Below are 27,281 nucleotides of genomic sequence, written 5' to 3'. Positions count from 1 at the left end.
AATATCCAGGCAATACCAATTTTCATTTAGGTCATCTGAGATAATGATAGCAAAAATCATGTTCTGCTAGGAAATTAGTCCAGTTTGTCAGAGAGAAAAGCAGCACAGCTGTTTTTTAAGAATTCAGCCTTTATCAAATATGTTGAGGTTTTACTTGGAAATGAATACCCTTCAAAAATTCATACCTGCATTTCCTTCACTCCTTAGTACTTCCATCCACCTACCATATATTATTCAGTTCCTCCCCCCCATCCCCCCCCCTCGGTATCTGTCCCAAAGTAGTAATAAGGATGCCTTACCGATGACCTTTCCGATTCCCTAGCTTCAGTCTTGAAGGTATTTATTATCCCCCAAGAAAGTTACAACACCCAAGGAAAAAGATAAAAAATGAAAAGTATGTCAACCTTGGAATAGAGAAACAAAGATGAGAGTTAATACAGGAGGTCGTGAACTAGGCTGTGCCAAGTGGCCAGGACAAGTGCAATATATATATATGCACAGCTGGTTGATATGTCCTGGCTTTTTTTTCTGTAAATCTCTACATAACAATATCTATATCTATATATATACTTAAATACAAAAACCCTCCCTTGTAAGTAATATCACCTCCAGAAGTCTTTAAGTTGGAAAGTTATAAAAGCAAGGAAGTGTTTCTAAAGTTTCAATTGAATCACTTTATACTGAGAATCTCATTTCAGGAATCTAGTTCAAAAGATCATTTCCTTGCTTCTAGTCAACTCATGATACAGAAGGGAGTTTTCTCATGATATAAGTTCCATCTCTCCATACATGTATATAAAATATAGAAGGAAAAAACCTTGAAGACAGTCCTGAAAGTAGTCGAAAAATTTTAACTTGCCACTGGTCTGTGTCAAGTATTGGTAAGTAAAACTTTATTTCTCTCGGAAGAAAGTGTATTTGTAATAGATGTGAATTTAATAGGTCTCTGTATTTCACACAGTGTGGTTCCATCTATTTAAGTTATTTAGTCATTGTCGGTCTTGTACTTCTCTGTATACGTCTGCTTAACGACTGCAGTGTCTGCTCGGTAAATACATATGCTTGCACGGTAAACACTGACATGTAAATTACTCTGTACAATTAACAAGACTTTTGTAATTACTATGTATTTTTAAACAAAGTTTTCAAACTATTTGTATTTACTAATCCACTGCAGTCTTCTATGTAGACCAGAGAGGGGGCATGTCGTAACATTAGATTTTGACGTTGAGACAGTGCGGGATTATTCAATCGACGTATGAGATGCACAGTGGACCACAAGGTCGAGTGGGGCCCTCAAGGTCACTGGGCCTCTGTGAATGAAACAATCCAGGTATACCAAGTTTAATAAGGGTAACGGCGGTTGAATGCATGATGTCTTGTGGCCCCCGTGCAGAGGGTGTTTATCTGGCTTGATATAGAGAAATAGGGAGAGGAGGAAAGGGTAGGGTAGGTTTAAATAGCCTATCATGATATGTTACTTGGTTATCCTTCTTTAGAATTTTGTATCTGAATACTCAATCCTTTTTGCTGTTCCTCAATGTGAGATCTAAACACTTGAGTACATATAGTTGAACATTTTAGTGTGCTGAAATTTCTTTAAAAATTTCAAAAATGACTTTCCTATATGTTTTGTTCATTGATAAATGTTAATTTGGATAGTTTAATGTCTCTTTAAAAAAAAATTTAAAAATGTGTTTGCGAGGGGGTCAATGACATTTTTGTTGTTGAAATTTGAGCATAAGTGACCAGGTGAATTTTTTTTTTAACTTCCCAAGAAGATTTGAACAAACTATGAATGACCTTTATGTATAGCCAATGGTAAGGAGATGGCAAACGCTGTTTGCCGTTGGTGACTGTTTGTTCCTTCAGTCATTGTTAACGATACTAGACTACATCAGGTGATTACAGAACCAGGAAATCATTCTAAGAGGGCCAAAACTGATTTTGCATTGATAGCTATTTATAACCTTCAAGTAACCAATGTGACCTTATAGTATCATCAATACCACAAGCTTTCTAACCTCCGTACTAACTCCCTGTACAAACACTCTTCTCATGTACTCTTCTCCCTCCCCCCTCCCCCTCCCATCCCTCTCAAACACCACCTCCATCCCTTCTCACCTTATTATGTTTATAGATCTTGGGGCATGCATATCCTTTTTGAATATGTAAATGAAAGAATCATTGTCAAATTTAAAACTTTCATAATTCAAGGTCACAAGTTTTAGCAAGTCTCCTTTTATTTCCCTTGATGAATTACGTATAATGACAAATCGTGATGCAGCGTAGTAGGTGGAGGGGGGGGGGTGGTGCTTGTAACTTCTATCAACCTGTTATTTGAGGGTGCTCAACAGCTGCTATGGACATTGGTCATATTGGGTGATATTATAACAGCAAGGAATTATTAAGGATGTTAGCAGCATTTTACATTTGTTGTTAACTTGGGTGACTCTTAGGGAATGTTTTTGGAATTCTCTCAACTGAGGATCTTATTCTGACATCTGCTATATCAATGTGGGGGGGTCTTTAATTAGGAGAGGAAGAGAGAGGCGGGTTCTTGCAGCTTCCATCTCTTTAGTACATGTCAGCAACCGAAGATTATCAGTCATGTTACAGAGATGTTCTCATGAATTGAGGTTTTATATTTTGCAGACTTTTTAATACATTCAAGATTTTGTCACCTGAATACCAGTTTCTCATATCCCTAGTACGTAGAAACTCATGTAACATGTGAATTGGACATTTTCCAAACTTTTGAATTTGAATTCATTATTTGAAATCAAAATTTGCAAGTCATATGTAGTATCCTACATTATAGACTTTAGTAGCAAATTGCAAAGGAACAAAGGTAATCACTGAAAAACTGCTTTAAATAAGTTTAGAATTGAACAAACATCAACCCTCATCCAAACTATACACAACAAATATCTTCATAAACTTAGTCACATATCCACTGAAGGTATGTTGTAACATTTATATATTCTCCCCCATATACCACACTGTACAGTAGTATACACAACAGCAGTCCCCTGTGGCGAATAAAACTGAGTGCAATAAAATCTTAACTACTTATACACTAGATTTTGTTTCATTGGCTGCTGCTGTGTGTCATGACACCTACGAAAGATATTAAATGGCGAGCGGTCGCACATCAGTTCCTTGTTCTTATATGAGCAATTTGGTTGATTTTGTATCATTAATACTATTGATTTGATTTGATTGATTTGATTGATTGCTTGATTTTCTGTCAGATGGAATATAGCATGAACAAAGGAGAACAAGAGGCAGAGATATTTATAAAAGTAATACTACACAGAAGAAGCATGAGAAACATAATTAATTGTCCAAAGTCCTCCCCGTCTCGATAAATGCCTGTTCCAAAGTTGTATGTATTTGTATGTATTTTAGATCCTCCTGCAAGCAGGAACTCGCGAAGAAGCCTTATTGGCTAATCAAAGGTGCAAACTGACCGCAGTCAGTCTCTTACATTCATATTTAACGTCCATGATTATGAATAATAATTGTCAATTGTCAACAACTCTTTGTCTGGACGACATACATTAATCTTGGAGTTCATGACTCGAACCGGGGACCTTAAGGGACCTAAAGGGACCTAAGTTGCTGAGATGTTTATAATTTGAAATGTTTCCAACATTATTCATGTAGATAGAATTTACAATCATCAATGTCACACATGGACAAGACATGAAACTGTTTATTTGTTTTTAGCTGGTAAGAACCTTTGTACCATTGAAAAGGTGTACTTGTTAACTTTGATGATGTCCCTCAATGGTGCTTTTGATACGAATAATAAAGTAAAGTTCCATTCCAGTTACGATACAATTGTGTCTGCTTTTATAGAAAAGTATTTAAAAGGCAACTAAGGTTGTAGTCCATGTTAGACATCACAGACTATTTAACAAATGCATCAAGTCAAATCAAGTCAAGGCTAATCAAGTCAAATCAAGTCGTTATAATAAGTCATTAAAATGAAAAAGTTATATTACACTGGGATTATGTGCTGATAGTTTCTCACAAATCCTACATTATACATTTCCTTTTTTCAAGTTTCACACTTTTTTCCATGTATTTAGAGATTCAAGTCCCCATGGTAACACTGAATATCTGTGTAGACGGGTTTTCAGATTAATTCACCTATGATATCACTTGGTGCATTTGTTTTTGCTTGGGACCATGAAATGGCTTATTACTTCCCCCCCCAATCCCCAACCCACTCCTATGACCACCTTTCTCAACATACATTCCCTGTATACGCTCTCTCTCTCGACTCCGCCCTCCAAATTCCCTATCACTCAAACAAACAAGAAAAGGCAAGAAAGAAAGTAAACTATTTTGAGCAAAGATGATTCCTTGGGACTTGATATGTGCATGACTTCATATTCAACATATGACTCGATATGGGCATTACTTGATATTCAACATATGACTTGATATGGGCAGCAGTTTGACTTGATATGGAGGCTTGACCTTTTATCAGCCTGTGTTTCGTTCACGCGTATCACTGTACTGTACACACCCTTGAGGCCTTATCAGATCGTTACAGCTTCCTTATAGCTTCTTTTGCTGTACTCTTGCACTGAAAACTGTCCATTAAGGAAGTTTAAAGTGACCCCTTCAGCAGAATAAAAGATATCGGGTTCTCCTCATTCTTACATAAACAGTCAGATTAAGTCCGGAAGTTTTCAGCATTGTTTTCTTTGACTTCTCTCTTTCTAATGAATCTCCTCATAGTTTCGTATGTAACAACCAGGCACCTTTTCTTAAATGCTTTTGCAAGCGTCAAATTTCAGCTTTCACCACAAGGTATATAGTACGTAAAGCGACAAACAAAACTCTGTAGTGTCTTTTTGCCTTCTCAGGGATTCCCCTTTTTAATATCAGCAGTACATAATCTTGAACATCAGACTCGGCCATCAGACTGAAGTTTTTTTGCCAGCAGCCTAGTCGAAATGGATTTTTTTAAATTTAGTCGTCCCATTTCACTTTCTGTTGGCAAGGTGTTTAAGTTTCATAAGTGCAATCAAGTAGTTTCTAAAGTCTGTCGGTTCCTTGACTCAGTTTTGTTTACGCACGCTCTCAAAACCCAAGATCTAAAGGGAGACAAAAGCTTATAAACCTCTTAAACACCCCCGAGTTTCTCTTTCTGTCAGTCGTCGATTCTCAGAGACTCACTGTCAAGGACAATTGATTTTCCTCACAGGCATCTCTGCATGTCATTACAGTATCACAACAAGTTGTGCATTTTTTTATGTTCTTTCTCTCATTACTAGGGCTTCTTTTATCAACCAGGAAGTGAAGATGTGACCAATTCTGTTATCTCTTTTCCTTTCAGTTCTTGTGCTCATATCATGAAGAGGTGTCTTGACATTTTTTTTTTTTTTTTTTTTTTTTGTGAAATCAATAAAAAACTGAGGAGATCATGAAAACAGTATATAAGCATAGGTCATTTCGGTTACATGTTGTTGACGCAGTTGTTTTCTAGTTTTAACATCTGATACGAGTTTTTAGTTTTCACTGCAGAACTTTCAAAACCAAAGAGACAAAGAGAACAAAAAAAAACAATCAACAATCTGCTTATCTGCTAAAAAAGAAAACTTGTGTAGGGTATATATATATATATATGTAAAACAGTCATAAGAACCAGATGTTTTGGGCTGTAGCTTATATCTCTTGCAGCACCTCACATGCCTCGCTTCCATTCATCTCACTACCCTTCGTTCCACCCGATTTTACTACTTTTATTCGTCAATGTTCCAATTAGTTGATATCTAATCAATCTATCGATCTGTTTTTAATACATTTATCCTATCTCTATTCATCTCATATTGCTGTTGAGGAAGTAACCTGCTAGTATTCAAAAATCTCATCAGGCCTTTTGTATAACTTTTTATAAAATCTTTAAACCAAAATTTTGGTTCATAAACATGTTAAACCCTTGCTTTAACTGTGCATAAATCAATTTCATGTAAACATGCAGCATGAAATGACATGAATGTATCATTTCTGTTACACCTTCTCTCTTACCTGTCTCCCTAACCTTCGCACACATAATTACCCTAGCCTATTAACTGGTAACATTCTTGCACTGCGTCCCCAAGTTTTGCTAAACTCCTCTTTCTCTCTTAGCTGTCTCCATTCAATGAATGCACATTCCATCCTAGGTGGTCTGTAGAATTTGGTTACAACAGTTTATAGCACTTCATTCCCACTGTAAACCCACTTCATCCTCACTACGAACCCACTTCACCCTCACTATGCACCCACTTCATTCTTACAACAAACACACTTCGTCCTAACGGTGCACCCACTTTGTCTTCACGGTGCACCCACTTCGTCCTCACTGTGCACCCACTACATCCTCACTGTGCACCCACTTCATTCTCACTGTGCACCCACTTCATTCTCACTGCACCCACTTCATTCTCACTGTGCACCCACTTCATTCTCACTGTGCACCCACTTCATCAGTGAAGAATGTAATAACATGTTGCCATTCATGTGTAGTTATACTCAGACCAACCACATTTAGGGGATTTATTTTTGTCGTTTCTATACTCTTTTAAGTTCTGTTAAAAAATAGACAAACGGTCAACTGCGGTCAGACTTGCAGTTAGTCTATACTGGTATTCATATTCGGACTTTGTTAGCAGTACTTTCACTCACTGTCATGGACAGTGCCACTTAAAAAAAATTAGAAATTAGTTTAGAGGGTCAATAAAAATCAGGAGAAGAATATGCTCATAATGGTAGCTAAACCTCCTCCTCTTGCCTACCCTCACCTCCCCTCTCCTCTCCCCTCTCCTCCCTGTTTCTCCCTCCTCTCTCCTCCCCTCCCCCTCTCCTCCCCTCTCTCTCCCCTCCCCTCTCCTCCCCTTTCGTTTTCACCCTATCCACAGTTGCAAAAGAGAATTACCTTTATCTGGTGAATAACAGTATATGGATATATGGAAACATTTATCTTACCCAAATTTAGTTTTAAACTATGCATTTAGTATTAAAAGTAACTTCCCAGGTAGGGAGGGTGTGAGCCCTCCCACCCACCCTACTGAGGCTTTCAATATACCATCATTGACAAATTTAGTCACACAAGGTGTTACTTCTTCATTACCAGTCTACATACAGCCATGTACTATTCTAACACCTGCTGGAAGAATATTTTTTGCTTTGTAAGTTTTCATCACCTGTTCTCTTTTTCCCTGAGAAAAAGTTTGCCCAAAATGTAGAGTGGAAAAGATTGGGGAAGGGGGGAAAAAAAAGAAAAAATATATGCTACATTTTACACTCTCTTTTTGGCAGTGCAAAAAAAGAAAAGAAAAATGTGACTAAAAGTGAAAGTCTGCTTTGAGAATCCTCAGAAAGAAACATTAGCTTGCAATAACAGCCTTTGATTGTTTTTCCTATTATCTCATCAAAGGAAGACCAGGCCTGTATGACCAATATAACTTTGATTGTTCAGAACCGATATTTTCCCACGTTTGTTGGAACCAGACAATTTTCCAAAATTCCTGTCGTTCCCTTAACCGGCATCCCTCATTCGACGTCTCGCCGCTCGAGTTCTTTTTTTGTTGAATATCCCTCTCTCGTGCGAATTTCGACTCGAGTATTTAACTACCGTCATCGCTACTGTTCTTTTTCGCAATCAGCCGAAAAAGTTCCTGCCACAGCTATTGTTGTGACCCCATACGCTTCCTGGGTAGTTGCACTTTCCTAAGATGCACGCAAGAGGCCTATGTTTGGCCATGCAGGAAGGAAGTGGCATCTTAAACCCTGCTTTGTTTTTCCTCTGAAGGAAACCTTCCAATTTGGCCTTTTGTGAGAGAATTGAATATCCAGTCGTACTAATCTGCTGGCGATCACACTCATCCCCTAGCGGCTGTCTAGTGTGAAACTGTGTAAACTTAACAGTAGTCATAACCGTCGTAATTTATTTGGCCAGTCGTAGCATCGTTTGTTTTTAGTAATGGAGTTTGGATTCTTTCCTTCTTCTTCTTCTTGTCAGGTCGGTATTTCTCTTCAGTTGTTCATTCTCTCTCTTTCTCTCTTTCTATTTCTATATAAAACAAATTAAGTTCTTTTTTTTTTTTTAAGACAGGTAAGTTTTATTTAAATTTCTGTTACAGAGTCCATGCATGCCGCTAAAGTAAAAGTTAATTATTTCTTACGTATTTATTGTTCAATGAGTTGAAGTCTATTGTGTTGAATCCCATTTCATTCATTTGTTGCAGCAGCCAAGTTTGTTTAATTCAAGAATAATTTTACAGGAAACAACGTCGATTACCGACTATATAATTGTTGTGACATGGTTGTTGCGTATGTATCATTGTACTTATATTACATTACTATATGAGGGTTTCTTTCAGCTTACGTGAATTATAGGTATATAACGAACGTTATTATTCAGTCCTTTAATAATACAATTGTAATTTAGGTCATTAGTATGAATACAGCTACATTTGCATTTAAATAAGAAAGGTAATGTCTCCAAAAAAAAAAATTAAATATCATGTGGTTACAATTCTGATTTGGAAATTGTAATATTTTGTATGAAATAGTTAGAATTAAAAATGAATGTCATCGAATAATGATGACATTTTGAAGTGAACAACTTTTACCAATCTATGAAAGGATGTTTTAAGTAGTTTTACAACAAACTGTAGTCTTATTTTCAATAATCAATTGAGGTTGAGGTTGAAAGAAATGCAGAAACAGAGGTTAATAAACTGCTGTAAGTGGCAGTTACTAGGAATGTTACATGAATGTTACTACATTGATTTATTTAACAAGAGTACATTTCAAAATTGTTCAAATCTACAAAATTTGGTAAACTGCGGAGAAGAGGAATTCCTGAGAGCTTAATATTAGTTTACCACAGTGTCAATTCATGGTAAGCTGTCAAAAGTCAAACAAAATTGAGTAGAGTTTTTAGGGAGGATATTTTGTTCAGAAACAAGGGGGGCAGGGGGGTTTGTGGTTGGCAGTTGTCCCTAAAAGGACCCTTATCAAATATTAGAAGTGTCCTTTGTGTTAATGAAAAGTACATTTCCCCAATTTTGTAATGAAAAACAACAATTTTGTAGAGAAATTAAGAAAAAAGTATTAAGAAGGAATTACAACAAAATGTTATTAAAAGGTGTGGTTTTTGTTTAAAATAAAAAACATTCAAATACTGGAATTTTAGATATTGAATACACAGAAGGTCATTTTTTTGGGACATTTTGAGTTGCTATGCTCCCTCAAACGAAAGTCTAATATCCAAGGGTCCTTTGATATTTGTCCTTGTCCAAAAAATAATAATAAATAATAATAAAACTGTTCAAGAACAGAAATGGATACTACATATATATAGGTACTAAAGCTGTACACTAGAAACATCTGTGTATATTCTGTGATATGAAGAACCATTTAAGCTTTGTGTACCTTAGTCAACACATATATATCTGTTTGCATGTCGGTGTATGTGTATGTATGTGCGCTGTGAGAGACCTCTTCGTAAATTTCTTCATACTGTATACCTACAGTAGATGAAGCATTCCCAAACCCTCCATACCCATTAATTTTCACTTTATGGTTAATCCTGTGACATAATTTACTGAAGCAACTAGTTTTTCCAGCTTCTCAAACTGCTGTGGTGATATTCCAGGACCAGTTAAAATCCACTTTGTGGCACGTTGCAGAGAAAGAATAGACCTGCAGCGCAATATATTTGACTTTACTGTACAGACAAACAATTTTATCTAGAGTGGCTTCCATTTGCCAAAAACTGAGAGAGAATTTTTTTATCTTTTTTTTTTTTACCTTCTCACCCAATATTTGTACAATCAACCAGTGCAGGTGAATTTTTTTATGCAGATGTTCCTTTGCAAACAAATTTTCTCCATATACGATTAATCTTATCCCTTCAGATGGCTTAGAGCTGGAGTGGAGGGGTGTGTTGTTGAAAAGCAGCTATATTCTTGCGTTGATAAGATCAGCATAACAGTTATATTGCTGCAGAGCAGTTAACAGCGACAGCCTTTTGTCGTGTATTGTTGTGGGAAACTTTGCCTCGATTGCTGATGTCAGACACCAAGATAGGCATTAAATCAAACTCAAACCCAAAGATGTTTATGACTAGGATATAAATGTGTGTATCTTTATCAGTTTGCAGAGACATTGTCGCACGGTTACATTATAGGGTTGTGCATAAGAGACGTCGTCGATCGGGCGATTTACTTTCATCATTTGACATCGGATTTTGGCATGACAAGAAGAATATACATAGTGCAGCTGAATGTTAAAAGTGGATATTGATCAACATATTCATGAATATTAAGAAGAGTGGGATCTTACATCCATCAGTCAGTCTGTCTGTCTGTTAATAGTCCATCAGTGGAAGTTCTTTTCAACTGTCAAGGTATTTCATTCTAATAATAATAGTAAGATAGATGACTAGTGATACAGGGAAAGTTAACTTCTTACATCTGTTTTCTTCAGCAACATTTTTCCATGAAAAATTATTTTTTATTTCTGTTGTTCATCTTTTCTTTTCTTGTTTTTTTTTTTTGTCTTTTCCTTTTTCTGTCTTCTTTTCTTTTCTTGCTTACATATATCTGTGGGTGGTATTTTAACATCTTTAGCCAAATGTCATTGTAATGTTTTAATGTTACCTATTATAACAGTAAGTGTATTGTCACACTGTGGTGTTGCTCATCACTGCATTGTCATTTAATTGAAAGCAAAGAGCTGATTATCCAAGAGTTCCTAGAGTAAAATAGAAAGATGGGCAAATTTTATTGCTTTTTATGAACTTACCTTATCTCATAGTTAACTAGAAAAGGAATTTTGGAAGACTCAAAGCCCAGCAAGATGTGTGGAAAAGATTTGTGAAAGTTTTGAGATATACTCTGCCTGTTGAATATTTCAAAGCCTCGGCGAAAATTAAACTCAACAAAATGGTGAATATTGTAGATATGTCTTTCAGAGTTCTTTCACGACAATACTGTTAAAACAATTTTAACTTTGTACAGAGATAAAAGTTATTTGCTCAGAGGTACTTGAAAATCTCTAATTTATTATTGTAAATTCAGCATTTTTTGTCTGACAATGTTGCTTAACCTGGAAATTTGGGCCGTACTCTATATCTGTAGTAGTTAATTGTTGATCCTAATCACTAGATAATCCGGCCAACCACAAACAAAGAGGGTGTTGTCATATCATTCCTATATATGCACAACTTGACAATGTTGCTACCATGGAGTTTTGGTACAGTTAACATTGATTCACCATCAGTAGGGTGTGGTACCATGGGTTTATCACCTGCAGTAGTCGAGTTCTATATGGTAGTCGAGTTGTCTGGAAACAAATTGTATCCAAGGTTTCAAGTCAAGCAAATAATTGTATTAAGCACATTTACTTGTGATTTGCATAAAATAAAACAAAAATTTTTGCCAGCGAAACCGCAAAAGTGAAGCCCTGACTATGTAATACAGTGTGCAAGCTCACTCACTGTGCATGCATGCTTAACCACCTCCCCTCCAGGCCTCCCCCCCCACACCCATCCAGCCCCACCCATCTGTATCTCTCAGCACAAACCAAGTGAATGATGAAAATTAATTTGTGGATGGTTGTAAATTTATTCTTTGAATGTTTCTACGAGGGTTCGAGCTCATAATTACGAGTTCGTACAGCTCGTAATGTGGTCTTTATTGCAATCTATTGTAACTATAATGATAACAGTTTTAATATAATTAAGTCTGTACAGTTTTTAGATCATTGACAGTATACCTTGGAGACTGCACAGCAGATTTCAATAAGCAGTCTATATTTGACGTTTAATATGGTCAAATAACCTTAGCTGCAATTCTAGGAACCAGCTAAGAATTTATTGCGATGGTTAAGGTCTCTTTGCATTGTCTGGGTATTGCGCTTAATCTACTTAACACAGCCAAACTAATTATTAAGGTATCGTTACATTCATAGTTGCTCTACAGGTTACAGCAAGAGTTGGTCGAGGGTTAGACCATGTTATATAGTAGCCATAAATTGTCCCAGGTACCGACATTACATTCGTAGAAGACTTTTTTTGTGAGTGTCAAGTTAGATGTATTGTCTGTGCGACTTTCACAACAGTAAATTTGACTGAACGTCTGTCAGGCAGTTTTGGCAAACAGGAATTCTACCGAAGGTGACATTCATGGTTGTACAGTACGCCAAAAGTACTACAGATGTCGGCTTGAAATCCCCTTTTGTATTCTGTTTGACAAAGATCTGATTCAGCGCTAGACTGATTTCCAAAGATATTTCTTGTCTCTTTGTTTACCTTGGAAATTTCCTTTCTGATAAGCTTGTATTAAAGGTTTGTATTGATTCATTGGAGCTGCCATTAAGCATTTCTATCGTTTATGAGAAAGTCAACACTTGTAAACAAAGTAACAAAAACCAACAATAATTTGTATTCCATTGCAGATTTACAATCACATCAGGAAGTGCGTTTTGAACCAGTGACGATCTCCTCCCAGGAATACTTCCTCGACACTCGTCCGTGCAATCCACACGATCTTTCCTTCTATTATCATTCGATCACCGGAGAAACACATGTAACAGATGTCGCTGGGACAAGAAACAGTCGCACCGGAAAATCTCAAGATCCAAGAACCCTCTCTTCTTACCGTGAAACAAGAGAGAACAGTCGACCCAGAGGAGGTGGACAGCGCGCGGGAGCAGAGCCTGTCACCAGCAAAGTCGTCCGATCTAGTCGGAATCGGTAACTCCACGGATATGCCTAGCATAGAGAGCGGAGCGTGGAGCGACGGCGAAGCCGCGGAGAAGGTGGCCTGCTTCGACGTTGGCGCCGCGGTCGAGAGCCTGCAGGCCAAGAAGGCCCGGGTGGAGAACATCATCTCCACGATGCAGCACACACCCACGGCGGGACCCATGCATGCGAACGGCAAAGAGACGGACTCGCTGCGGAGGAAGAGGAAACAGTACCAGCCCCAGCCCCAGAGAGACGTCGAGCCAGAGACGAAGAAGAAACCCGGCAATAAGAAGGAGGAGAAGCGACATCTTCAGAGCCTATTACATCACTTGCAACAGCAGTTAGACGTCCTGCAGGAGAGGTACCAGGACCTCTACGACGAGGAGACGCACAGCGATTCGGCGGATTCGGCCGATCTGGACGACCTCAACGAACCGGTCGACACGTCTCAGGCCATCCGTAAGTCGGAGATGTTGAACGGGAGGAATCCGTCCTCCCGTTCCAAGGTGACGGAGAAGAACATTGGGATTCCGCATGACAAAGCCAAGCAGCTCAGGAGTTACCTCAAAGCTAAGCTCTCTGAGGCTCTGCTGAATGCCGTCGATTCCTTAGTGGACAATATCATCATCAACCCCCCCAGAGTCAAGAAGCAGCCCACAGAACCGCCTTCCCTCCATACCAATTCCAAATCGGCGTCGCCAGCCTCCTCGGTGGCACCCGGTCCCGGGAGCGTAGGTAGTCTAAACAGTGTTCAGTCCATCTTCAGCGGTCACAGTCCTGCACACACGGAACAGACGGAGGCTCTCTCCTTGGTGGTTCCATCTCGAAAGATGCCCTCGCCGGTCGTCCGAAATAATAATAACAAGTCGCCGACTTCTGCTGCCAATTGTCATCTTCCATCAAAGGATGCTCACCGATTGGCCACCAGTGTAGCTATTCCTAATCCTAGCCTGCATCATCCTTTTGCTAGAACCGCATTCCTTCCTGCTCTTTCAAACGGTTATGACCATCACCTAGAGGAGTACAGGTAAGCGACAATGTAATGAATGTAGTACACAATTTTAACAGTATACTATACAGCAGTCTCTTTTATCTTAAATTTCTATTTTTACACTTCTTTTTCTCTCTATTCTTCTCTCTTTTTTATACTCTTTCCACAAATTATGTCAGACTTTTTCTACATCATCTTTCAGTTAATCTTTTTGTTCATGACGGGTATAAAAAAAATTATTTCAAAACATGAAATGAAAGTAAATGTTTACGTGTTTACGGCTGTTACCCTTTGTGTAATGAACTTTATGCAAATTTTTTGAAAACATATATAAAATAGTTATCTACGAGGATAGACTTTAATTCCATCTCAAATATTTCCTGAATATGACATTACCTATATATCTTGATTACCCTTTTCACCTTTTAAATGTCAAAATAAAAATAAAAATAAAATAAAACTGTTAGAAAACTGCTTATCCACTAGAGAGCCTGTGTAATAGAATGTGTAAAAGTAAGTTGGCCTGACGTTTCTATCCTAGCAGGATCTTCTTCAGAGGTTAAATGTTAACAGGATAGCCCCCAAATTTAGCATGCGGTAAGCTTAAAATAAAAATTTGATAAAATTAAAAAGTGCTTTTCCTGGAGGTTCTTACTCTACAAATGATAACCAGAGATTATGAAGTGTTCAATTAGACAGGTAATGTCCAACTGATCATGGAAAAATACTTTGGAGGGTGGGCAGTAAAAATTGAAAGTTGAGATCCCGACCATCAGTGGCCATTTATCTAGCATATTTGGGGCTATACCGATTAACTTTGACATGATTTTAGTCACACCCCGTCCTTCTAATTATGCAAAACTTCTTTCACCGTCTCTCGTGTTTAATTTGCAGATTTGTGACCAGTCCTCTGTTGGGTTTTGGTGGGATGGCCTCCCAAATGAGTGCCATGGTAATGAGCGAGGCTAACCACCACAATTCACCCCGTACAACACCGCCATCCATCGCAGATAGCTATTCCTCGTTCAAGTCTGACTGCAGTGATTCCTCACCGCCCATGGCCCCTCCAGACCTCTCAGAGTACTCAGGAATCTCAGGGACAATATCCTTTTCCATTTTCAGTCAAATTTTATTGATAACGTATTAATTTTTGGCCTGTCGTGAAAATTTGGTGAAAATATCAAACAAATATATATATATATATATATATATATATATATATATATCTTTTCATTTTTCTATAGCAATGGTGGGGGGGGGGGGAGGGGGTGGTCATTGATCGACTGTAATAGGCTTACTTTAAAGTCACATTGTAATCTCAAAATCAAAACACAGGACTAGAGAAAAATCATCGCCAATGTCTGAATAAAACTAGGAACAATCCTTGTAGCATCACGCAAACATTATTTGTACGGACACAATTTCAAATCATCTCTCTCTTCAGGAGACATGATTCTTAGAATACAATTTTTTTCATATAAATCCACTTTCATAATTAAAAATTTAAAAAAAAAAATTTTTTTTATCATAATTAATTTTCATCGCTACAGTTATACATAAAGGTATTACACAACGACTCTGATAAATTCTACACAGAGGCATCCTTGATATTAAGCCGCTTTTTTGGGGAATCCTTATAATGTGTCTTTTGTGATGCCAGCATATCTCTCATTACCTGTTTGTTTTTGATCGTCTCCAAATATTTCCAAAGAAATCAGCCCACGAAAACAAGCAGGATTAATTAGCTGTGCAAGTCGCTGGGATTGTCAGACCAGCATGGCTTTTATGAATTTCTTCTAATTCTTCTTATGGGCTGGCTACATGTCAAGTACCCTTCTGGAAACTTTGTTCAGTAGCCGAAATTGAAAAAATCGCTGTGTACTCACCCACATTTGAGTAATGCGCAAACCAAATATGTCTTTGTTCCATACATCTGATAAAGTTATAGAAGGTATGTGGTTTATATTAAAAACTAATTACTTTGGATAAATTATAACTATTTGCGTCTACTCCATTTCTGTATGCGAACCTATGTATATGTGCGTATGTGTGTGTATGCAAATGGTTTATTCTTCTTTTTTTGGGGGGGGGGAGGGGAGATAGTATTAACAGTGGACGTATGAATCTCGTTTAACCAAGTGGAGAGATTCCTTTCTTGTTTAATCCTCCTCGAAAAGGTTAAGGGTTTATTTAAATATGCAAATGACCTTAACCAAAAAAGCAGCCAAAATATTTCAAAAGGACTAAGATATATAGAACAGCTAAAATAGCAACAAAGGCGAAGCCAAAAAAAATATTTATAAAGAATCTTATAGCAGTCTTCAAGTGTTTTAAAGTTTTATACTTCCAGTTAGAGTAGCCTAGAGTTTTAAAAAAGAAATGCAGAGAGGGCGAAAAAAACCTTTGTATGAATGATTAGATGAAAGTATTCATAAATGCACATATGGTTATGTAAATTTTATATATTCACGGTCAACATAGATCAGTTTCACTTCTGATGATGATTTACGACTACAAAAAAAAAAAAAAAAAAAAAAAATTAATGAAACCGAATTCATCAGGTCAATGTATGCAGATAGAAGTATGCTTTTTATTGAACAATAAAAATGCTGTTCGCAAGTTTTGTTAGCATCCGAAGAAGGATATATTGTAGATAAATCTATGTATTAAGTTTTCTGGCTGCAAACAAATACTGTACTGTCAAAGGATGGTCCATCAAGTCTATTGGCTAACAATAAGCAACGAAAATAGTGTTTTAAAAAAAGTACCAACACTTGTTTTAAATACGACAGCAGCTTCCCTTTCTCTACCATTCTTCCTTAACGATCCTCTCGCACAACTTCACTCTCACTCTGACTCCGACCCACCTGCGTAAAGCCAAACTGATGTTTTTCTTCTGCCGATACCCCAGCTCGGCGATCCTGCGCCAGTATTTCCCAGATGTCAAGTTTAATCGCCACAATACCTCTCAGATGATCAAGTGGTTCAGCAACTTCAGGGAATTCTTCTACATCCAGATGGAGAAGTTCTCTCGTCAGGCGTTGAGCAGCGGGGTTTCGGAACCGGAGTCGCTGGAAGTCACTCGCGAGTCCGAACTCTTCAGAGCTCTGAATCTACATTACAATAAAAGTAACGAGTATAGGGTAAGAAATTATATCTCTTTTTATTTTTCTCCATCTATCTTAGGCAAAGGAACGAGGGGGGTGGTGGTGAGGGAGGGAGGGATTAGTGAGTAAGCGGGTAACTTGAAATTATTATGTTATGTTGCCTGTACTGTGCATATCGTTGCATGCACAACATTGAAGGAACTCCTCCTCAGCAATTAGATTGCCTATATGTGTATATTCAACATATAGTAAACTGCAGCGTAACCCGATAAGGTGTCGTCAACCGCTTTACACCACTCGGTGCGTGCGGTGACAAATCAAATTTTCTTTAAGGTCATTGGAATTTAATTTAGAAGAAACCTTTTCTAGCAAATGAATACCTTGTGAAAGTGAAAGAGCTCTGATGATAAAACGCAAAAATATACAATCTGCACTTTTGTTTGTAAGTAAAACAATCAAATGAAACCATGAGAAAATCAGGTTTGGCTTCTGTATTGTTGATTCACATGACAAACGACATTTATCTCTTCCCTGATTGGCTGTCGCACAACTTATATCGCAGCCTCAAAAGCAAAAAAAAACAAAAAACAATCAAGAGAGAAAGTGAGTTTCAGTCTTTTTTTTTTCTTTTTTTTTTAATTCATTTTCTCATCCCTGTGACGACTAAAAGTTCTGTTTTCCAAGGAAAGAAAAGTCGCAAAAACACACTGTTGTCACTTCCCCTTTGCGTGCCAACTTGGTTCCTTCAAGGGTCAGCTGCCTTCCTGCATTGCGTCCTTATTGTTCATTGAATAAAGATGTTATTCATTTGAGTGGGAGCCACAGTGATTACTTCTGTCTCACGGCAACAAAAAAAATCCAACCAAAAAAAAAAGTTCACTGTACTACCCACAAGACTTCCGAGAACTGCACTTTGAAGTCTCTAGTAAGACCTACTTCTATACCGTTGCGGTTCGGGACTGCCGTGGAAGGATGTTGGGATCACGATCATTGTCAGGCCTTGTTTTTCTATCAATATTTTGTGTGGTGTGATTGTGGATAATTCAAGCGGGTCTGTTGTAAAAGAAAACCTGTTAATCATCTTCCTTTTAAGCGTGAGCGATCACTTCCTGAGTGAAAGTCTATTGTGGGCATCGATTGGTAGATTTACCCGTTTACGAGTAATTCCCAGCAAAAACAATTTGAGAGACTGTCGTTTAGTAGCAGTAGACTGGGATCGGAGGGGGGAAAAGAACTCGGTATTTTTAAAAATAATGGGATAATTGTTTGCATCGCTTGAGCGCCCCACCCTTGACGTAATGTATCGGAGGCTGTTTTTTAATATAAGTATCGAAAACTCACTCTGAACCTCTGTAAAGAGTCTACTGGTTTTTAAATAAAAAAGCAGAAAAGAGGGTATTTTATATGGTACAGGAAATGAACAGTGACCTTAGTATTATAGTCCAGTTTGGGTGCGCATCAAATTTAGTATTTATTTACAAAAACAAAGCTCATGATTTTTTTCTTCGGATATGTTCAAAATATTCATTGATTATGAACATTGCATTGAATGGATATAAACATAAAACTTAAATATTAAAAGTTAAAGTTGAAAAAGTCAGAAATTTGTTTATTATGACCAATATTTCATCCTTCAGTAAATCTCCAAGTCAGTGTGTGAATGTGGGCTACATTTTGCAGTACTTTTATAATAAGTGGATAGTACAGGGGACATGTGGGCAAATCAAGCCCTAACACTGAGGGAAAGTGGATTTTCTAGAGGGTAGTGGAAGAACCAAGAGGAAAAGAATAGCTTTCAGAGCAGTGAAAATCAATCATGAATGGTTTGAAACCCTGAGAGTTTCTGGGTTTTACCCTAAATAACAAGAAAGACATCAAAACTCAATTTGTGACAAACCTTTTCAGTAGGTTTAAGCCGACTGAGACATCATGGGAACTCTGGCTTTGTTTTCTGTCTCACCCACCTGTAAATAAGAACACTACTATACTAATTGGGGTTGTTCATTAAGTCCCAACAATAATGTTGATGCTCTACAAATAAATTTGCATTACAATTTAGCAGTATTAAATGGGTGTGTATTAAAGTAATTTCCGTGATGTCAAAGGGATTTCCATTAAAACCGGTCATGAGAGAGTGACAAAAGTTGTTCTCCATATTTATCTTTCATTGTTTTTCCAATTGTGACTTGTGAGAAAGGAACAGACAATGTAAACCAGTGCATCAAGGAAACATAACAGCGCTACTTGTTAGCCAAACAATAATCAACTCCGCCCCATTATAGTATTCACAGAAATAGAGGAAGTGTCTGTTGATCCTTAAGAACGATGTCATCGGCTAAAACACAGCGAAAAAATTGTGCATAGATACCTGAGTAATGCAGCCATGAACAGTCTTTAAGGGTTTTTTTTTTGTTTTTGTTTTTTGGACATTCAAAAATTAATTTAATCATAGCAAGCAATAAACAGTGATATGTCCTCAAGTTTACTTGATTAAGTTATGTAGGGATGTGAGACTCAGTCTGCTCAAGTATGTTACAAAACATTCACTAAAAAAGGATTTAAGAGTGAAAATATGATTCACACCCCATCCCATCCCATCCCTAGTACCCTCACCTCTTTGTCCTTGTCCCCCCCCCCATCCCTCTCTGTCTCCTGTTTCCTTCTCAAACATTTCCAACTGCTTCCTATAACAACTATCTGATGTGAAATACAGCAATTGTAAGTCACGACACTTTCACTGACTCGTCAGGGATACACGATGGAATTATGGAAGCATACTTCACATTCCATCTACATCCCCAACCCTTCCATCCCCCCTCCCCCCCCTCCCCCTGCCCCTGCCTCTCTCTCTTTATCTTTGCTTGAATCCCATTTCTTTCTTTCAATCAATTCCAACTGTTTCCTGTATATATGAAACAAATCTGATGTTCTGTGCGGGTTAAAATGACATGTTAAACTCTCTGCCTATCCTCTCAGGGCTGGTGATATATTAAAAGGCAGTCTTTACACACTTGATAGTTTATTCAATGTAATCAGTGCGGTATGAAGTGTGTGCATTGTTACGTCCACTTGATGTTTGTATTTAAAGAATAAACTTGGATGTAGCCAAAGTCCATCCATTTTGGGGAAGGCATGTTGCTTTCCTTAGATCAATTTTCAAACAGGTGATGTAAAGTAAACAGCTTTTATTTTCCTGGGAAAAATTTTTTTTGGATATGCATCGTTATTTCTTTGTCCTATCTCAAAATCACAGTCGAGCATAATAGGGAATAAAGATTTGAAAAAAAAAAAAACAATAATAATATTTAAAAAATTGGAACATCTGTTTCTGGATATAGACAGAAACACCCACCTGCGAGTACTTCACCATCCATCTGAAGCATTATTCCCGCAACTTTCATCCGCCTTCAGAAGCCAAATCTGGAGGGAGAATAAATTAGCTTTAAAAATATTGAGCAAACAAAGTGTCTGGCAAATATGCTTGTTTTAGTTCAGCTGCTCACAATGAATTTTCTCATCTTTTTTTACTGCCAAACCCTTCTCAATTTATAGGAATCTCACCCAGATTTTTCAAGTACCTGATTTTGACATGATATGTCTGCAGAGTATACTAACAGATTTAAGGGGGGGATCAATCTGAACTCAGAGAAATTCAAGTTGTGAAAAAGAAAGGCAGAGATGGATAATTAATAATTATTATGAGGATCGGGGAAAATGACTGATCGAATCCGTATAGCTGTGTTTACGGACGAGAAAAAGAGGAGAGAAAAGGGGTTAATTTTCATGCCCTCGAAATTGACAAAGAGGCAGATTATTTAACGGATATGTGAACCTTGTTAATAATTGGAGCATGTTGAGCAAAGTTGGTGGGCGAGGGGCACAAGGGGGGGAGTGGTTGGCAGATGTGTTTGGAAAGGAGAATTTTATCCAAAAATACCGAAAAATCAGCTAACCATTTTTGATCATCTAGATGTGGCCACAGTTTTTGGAATATTTAACACTTTTTATCCAAAACAAAGACAGGAGGGTGACAAGGTGACGATTAGGGTGGGTTGTAATCGGAGATTCTAATCGGTTTCAATCCGTCTTAAAACGGGGTTGTAATCGGCGATAACCCTGTGTTCCCTATTGCCGTTAAGTATGTGTACAACTTTTGCCATTATTTCTTGGTGTATAATTTTTTTTTTCTTTTTCCCTCTCATTGTTTACAACAGGCACCAGACAGCTTTCTCACGGTTTCGACCACAACTCTTCGTGAATTCTTCATGGCAGTACAAAACGGCCGAGATTCCGAAGCCTCGTGGAAGAAATCAATCTACAAGGTGATCAGCAAGTTAGATGAGCCTATACCCTCCTTCTTCAGATCAACAAACTGCTTGGACCTACTTCAGGGATGATGATGATGATAATATTCTAACAATCTTTGGTTACTTTAATTCAGTCTGTTTTTATTTTTTTGCTTTGTTCATGTGCAATCTCTGCTAAATAAGTTTCTCCAATTTTTTTTTTTTTTTTTTACTTTTCTTTCGTCATTCGCTGCCCATCCCTGTTGTGGGAAGTTGCAGCTCGTAAAAATTTAAAACAGGTGCACACACTGGTACATATACGTGCAACTCAATTGGAGAAAGTATCGTTTAGCCTCGAAATTTCAGGGAATATCAGAAGTAATATTTAATTGAATTTTATAATTATATAGCAAGACGAAATACTAAATTATTTGGAAACGTTTTAATTTTTTTTGGCCCAGGTTTCTGTGTTAGGGCTTTATGATTTTTGATCAAAAATATGGAAATAAAAATATAATAACAGATTTAAAGACTTTAATTTTACTTTGATAGGGTCATGCTGAACAACAAATACTGTTAAAGGTACAGAAATAACTTAAAATCAACATCAACTTAATACCTAATGCTCTCACATATGACTGACAACTTTTCTAACAATGAAATCATTTTTTGGGGGGGTTTCAGTTAAAAATTCTCCTGTCAGATGGATCTAACCAAATTTTTGTCTGTTATTGTCAATTTTTGCCAATTTTTGTCGATTTTTGTCCCACAACATTTTATGGATATGTGTCAAATGTTGACAGGGCAATTGTGTACTCGGCTGATTGATCGTGGTGTGAACATTGGTAGTAGGGATTAATATTTGTAACTTTTTAATCTGATTAATACTCTACTTTTGAGAAAGTTTATCATTTTTATTGCAACAGCTTCTAAGAGGTTCATGGACAAATTGAGACTAGTTGAAGATAAGTGCCTTTCTAATGTATATAATACTTCCTCAGCAATATACAAAAATATTAACAAAAAACAGATCTTCCATAAATCAGCAAAATTGATAAAAGAGTACAAAATTGGGCTTCCTTAGGTAGACATTTGTTGGTGGTCAGGAGTGGGTGGTTTGGGTTTGGAAAGGGGGGGGGGTAGGCAATGTGAATATATCAAATCTGTTTCATATTACTTGAAATAAGCTGGTGCTTTCAAATGTTTTCCTTCAATAATACTTATAGCTATAGAAAATGCCTTTAATACCATGAATAGAGCACCAAGTAGTAGTAAAAGTAGCAGCAATTATAAACTTGATTATTAGTAGTAAAATATTTCAAAGTAAATATATCTCTGGTGGAACATATGGATCAGTACAGAAATTTTTTTTTATCCTTGGCATCTGGTTTAATATATTTAGGAACATTAGGATGTTGTTCTGCTGTTGAGTGGAATTTGACAAGAGAATAGTAATGTTGGTAGTAGATTTGCGTGACTCTGTTTCTAATATCTATTTGAAAAATTCTCCACTTCAAAAGTTACCAACTTGTGGGTAATATTGTATACCCACAAGTTACCTGAGATTGTATAATTGAGGATTAGCTTCAGTTTTTAAAGTTACCATATGCGATTGAACACCACAAACTTCTGGGAGGGAAAATTATGTGATAATAATCCTGCATGAGAATGCATTAGATGGGAGGGCAAGTACAATTTATCAATATTACCCACAATTCTCCTTTTTTTTATTTTTTATTTTTTTATGGACTGAGTTTTCAGTGCATCCAGGGAGTTGGAAAGCTTTTGCATATTTTCAAAAGCCTTCTCTTTATTAATGTTCAGAGAATTACGAGGCAGGTGGTGTAAATTTTTTTAGCAACCAATATCCGACTGCTTCCCAGAAACTGAGGCAGGCTAAGGTATGATCATAAGGTTTTGATCATGACTGTAAGCACGGGCTATGTTTTATCAAAGATTGTCTTGTAACACATATCAACAGAAGTACATACATAGCTCTCTTGGCATTGGTTTGAGTAATAGCAACAAGAAAACAAAACCAAAATCCGAATTTGAAAGTATTCCATAAAATACATCGGAAATAGAACAAGTTAGAATCTTTAAGAGGTTTTCTTTGTGCTGAGAGTACTTACAAAGTCAGTCTAGTACATGAAAATGGTAACTGTCTCCTTCTTGGAATAATTCAACTTAAGAGAAGATGTATTTTGACTATTCTTGTTTTTATCTCTCAAGAAGCTTCTTCACAATCAAATGAGAAAGTACCCTCTTATTTATGTAAATTGACAAGGTTATAAGAATGAATGATTTAATTGTCCAGAGAAAACCAGAGATGAAGGTAGGGAGTTATGGATATTGAAATACCCTTCATGATTATGGTTAACATAAGTAGAAAACTGCAAACTTATGGATACATGTCGTTTATTTGGTTTATATCACTGGGTGGTTAATTTTAAGAAGGGAGGGGGGACATGGGTCAGTAGGAGGGTGGGGGTAGGGGTGGGGGAATGAGGAAAGTTTTAGAATTTATACCATCTAAAGATAATTGCATTTCCCTGTTCCCTTTGGTTCCTTTCCTTGAGGTCAAATTTTTTAACAGAAAAATTGTTCATTGTCAGTGGTCAAAGTCAGCTTTTTCAACAGCAACAATAACAACAAATTGAGCAACAACAATGTCAACAAAACATTACTGTCATACTTCTGCATGAGTTGGTGAAAACCACATCCTTATAGGTTATACGTTAATGAAGGTACAAGTTTGTTTTTTTTGGCAAACTTTTATGAAGTTTATGAACGTAACTGGCGACAAAGCAAAAGGAAGTAAAATGATTTTCAAAAATATGTCCTTTGATGACATCACATACCACCCACTGTTCACCATTTATGTTTGTCATAACAAGCCCTTTATCTGGAAAAACAGTACATTACCTTCAAACAACCATATCTGGAATTTGTTTCTAGAGTTCCGAACAAAATATGAAAATGAGATTTTTTGACAAAAAATTGTCAGCTTGTCTGTCACCAGGATATTATACCTTTAAAAACTGATTAAAAAACTTGTTTTTATTAAAGATTTTTATTTTCTGCTAGGGCCCTCTTTAGCTTGTAAGGTATGAATGATTTTGTTTTTCATTAGTCTCCCCCCTTCCTTTCTTGCATTTCTCTACAAACATACTCATCATTCTTGAGTTCAAGGCTTGAATACCCGAATATGTATATAAAGGTCTCCTGGTTGATTCATGGCATATTGCTCACAACAAACCCAAAATTTCTGTGAAATATATATATATATATATATATATATATATATATATATATATATATATAAATATATATATAAATATATATATATATACATATATATGTATTTCTGTCAAATGTATCTGTCAAATATATATGTATTTATATGTATTTATGTATATATATATATATATATATGTATATATATATATATATATAAAGAGAGATATGGTAATGAGTTGGACAACTGAAGCAGTGACAAGGGTTTTAACCTGATATACTTTATTCATCATGAATTAATTAACTTATATTTTTTCTCCATTTTTTTTTTTTTAATTTCAACAAATAATGAATGTTAAACACTTTTGGTTCATGTAACAATATTATCCACTTCTAATCCATGCTTGCCTTCTGTATATCACATTAACATGAAATTATAAAAAAAAAATGCTATATCCTTCTTTGTCTTTGATAATTACATAATAATAATTTTTTAATTGATTTTATCAATTAATTATATAGCACTTCGTATTTCCACTGTAAATAGCTGGAAACTTTGTATATTTGAAACAAACTCTTTATAACACGAGTACTACATTAAAATCTGTGACTCTTTGTAATCTTACTACATTTCAATTTGAAATTTTATGCCTATATTCAGTTATGTTTTTAATAACAAATATTTGTTATGTTCTCTTCCAAACTTGTGGCTTATATATACCTCATTGAGTTTACTTCATATCAAAATTCACCTCTGTAACGAAAAGAAAAGCAAAAGTGTATTTTTAAAAGGTCAAAAGGTGTCATTCTTGCAACTTCCGTTGCAGTTTGGAATCCACAAGTTAGTATAAAGTTTACCCTGTATTTTGGTTTCTTTTTTTTTTCAAACAAGTCACAAAATTTCCAAGTTGTCAGGTTTTTTTCTCTCTATTTCTCTTTTATAAGGAATTTGTAATAAGCTATGTAAAAACATTCCATTCTGTTAATGTTGAAGACAACAATTTCAAGAACGTGATCTCAGCAGCTCTAATTTTTTTTCTCATTTTATGGTAGGAAAGGTATGTCCTCTCAAAGGTTAGTAGAATTGCCCCTACATATTATGCAAGATAATCAAAAAGTTTTGCATACTTGAGCTTTCAAGAAGCACTTTTATTGCCACCAGAAAATTATTTTACTTCAAAGAATTTTGGGTCAATTTGAATTGTCTATCTAAAACATTCCTGTAAGTCTTGAAATATTTTAGAGGGGCAGTCTCTTCCCAGGGAAGTGCTTTAGAAGAATTGATGTAAGTTTAGCTAATTTACTGTTGAAATGAATACTAATGATCCTTTAAAGATTGTCACATATGATGGATGTATCTGCACCTCTTCCAACAAATAGATGGCGCTATACATAAATGATGTGTGCCCACATATTAAGTGTACTCTTTATCTTTTCATACCATGTTGCTTGCTATTACACATACCTAAGTTAGGGAAACTGTTCACATCCAAACAGGGATTTGTCAGATCAAGTATGAAAATATGTCTGTCAGATGAAGTATGAAAATATGGTACTTGAAAGTTAGTAGTGGTGTGGAATAAGTCTAGCCAATCTGTGCTTGTAATTTGTAGAAATGGTGGCCTAATCAGTCAGTTGGGACAATTGACTAATGCTGTCAACACTTTATATACTGGCCACATCCTTCAAAGCAATCATACTGACAGTATTAGCAGGTACTAACCTTAGTCTAACAGAAACAGGATATTCATTCTCTCAGTACAATTGCGTTGAAGCTAACATGAAAGTGCAGGATATAAAAGAATGAATTAAAAAAAAATCCCAACTTGGGTGGGCCTACATATGGGTTAATTTGCATGACTTTCATATGAGATGAATATTCACGAGTAATTACCTTTTGCTACGGTAGCCATTGTGTACCATTAAATTGGTGGCCGTGTATAAATGTTTCTATTAAATATGAATACTTTCAAGCTGTTTTTTTCTTCTTCTATAGGCTACAAAAACTCTAGTACTGGACTTTCTTCTGATTCCACTTGCATGGCTGTTTCTTGGCACTTTGTAAGACTCAGAAAATGTCATGCAAGATGATTATAATTTCATAACTTACTCTTTTGTTCTGTAGATACATCAAGTTTGCCAAACTTATGCCTACCTCTTTTTTACAATGGTTTGGTTCATGTTCTCAGTAATGTCATGGTCAGCCCTTTCCCAAAGGTCTGTCAATTTCAAAACACCATAGATACTCATTTTACATATCTTTGGCAATTTTAAAATCACTTTTAATCTACAAAAACACAAAAATGGTTAAAAAAGAGTGTCTTCCACCAATAAACAACACTTTTTTTTAAATCTTACATTTGCCAGCTTATGTTAGTGCCTTATTCCTGGCTGATAAAGATGGTGTTTTTCCCTTGTCTTCCAAACCGGGCACCAGTACGAGTCACGAGGGAGTGATCACCATGAAATATTTATGGTATGGAGATCCTGTCACTAACTTCTCTGACTGAAAGCAGCTTACCAAGTAGTAGTACGGTTATTGTAATTTTATATACATATTTTAAGTCAAGTCAACAGTGATTTCGTACCTAACAGGATTAACCTTCAGGTGTTTTCACCAAAAGTATGTTATTTTGACTGTGAATAATGAAAGATAACATTTTCAACTCTAGATAAACTTCTTCCTTTTTGTTTAAATCTTTTTTGTTTAAATCTTTTTTAAACAGTTATTGGTGAGATGCATTATTAAGTATAATCAAGACCAACTCACTTGTTGACTAAATATACATATATATATATTGTGCTAGTTTTTCTTTTATTAATTTCCTGATCAACCTAAACAAGTTTATGAAAATTATTCCAAGCCACTTCTACTCTTCAAATTGTGTCACTCAAGTCATGAC

The 27,281-nt window shown here is 36.4% G+C and overlaps 1 protein-coding gene across 1 annotated transcript in view; it reads left to right on the top strand.

The window, feature by feature from the left end:
* The window catches only part of LOC139970644 (prospero homeobox protein 1-like), an 87,020-nt gene that overhangs the window by 59,519 nt on the left and 220 nt on the right, over positions 1 to 27,281 (top strand). Inside the window, exons 6-9 of the mRNA XM_071976508.1 lie at positions 12,469 to 13,784; positions 14,643 to 14,851; positions 16,587 to 16,891; positions 21,070 to 27,281. The exon at positions 21,070 to 27,281 is cut by the window's right edge and continues 220 nt beyond it. Of these exons, the coding sequence (XP_071832609.1) occupies positions 12,607 to 13,784; positions 14,643 to 14,851; positions 16,587 to 16,891; positions 21,070 to 21,252 (1,875 nt within the window). The 5' untranslated portion in view covers positions 12,469 to 12,606 and the 3' untranslated portion in view covers positions 21,253 to 27,281. The remainder of the gene's footprint in view (positions 1 to 12,468; positions 13,785 to 14,642; positions 14,852 to 16,586; positions 16,892 to 21,069) is intronic.

The sequence above is a fragment of the Apostichopus japonicus genome, chromosome 8, assembly GCF_037975245.1.
Source record: "Apostichopus japonicus isolate 1M-3 chromosome 8, ASM3797524v1, whole genome shotgun sequence".
Lineage (NCBI taxonomy): Eukaryota > Metazoa > Echinodermata > Holothuroidea > Aspidochirotida > Stichopodidae > Apostichopus > Apostichopus japonicus.
Note: the sequence above shows the minus strand (reverse complement) of the source record. Positions and strands in the feature narration are given on the sequence as shown.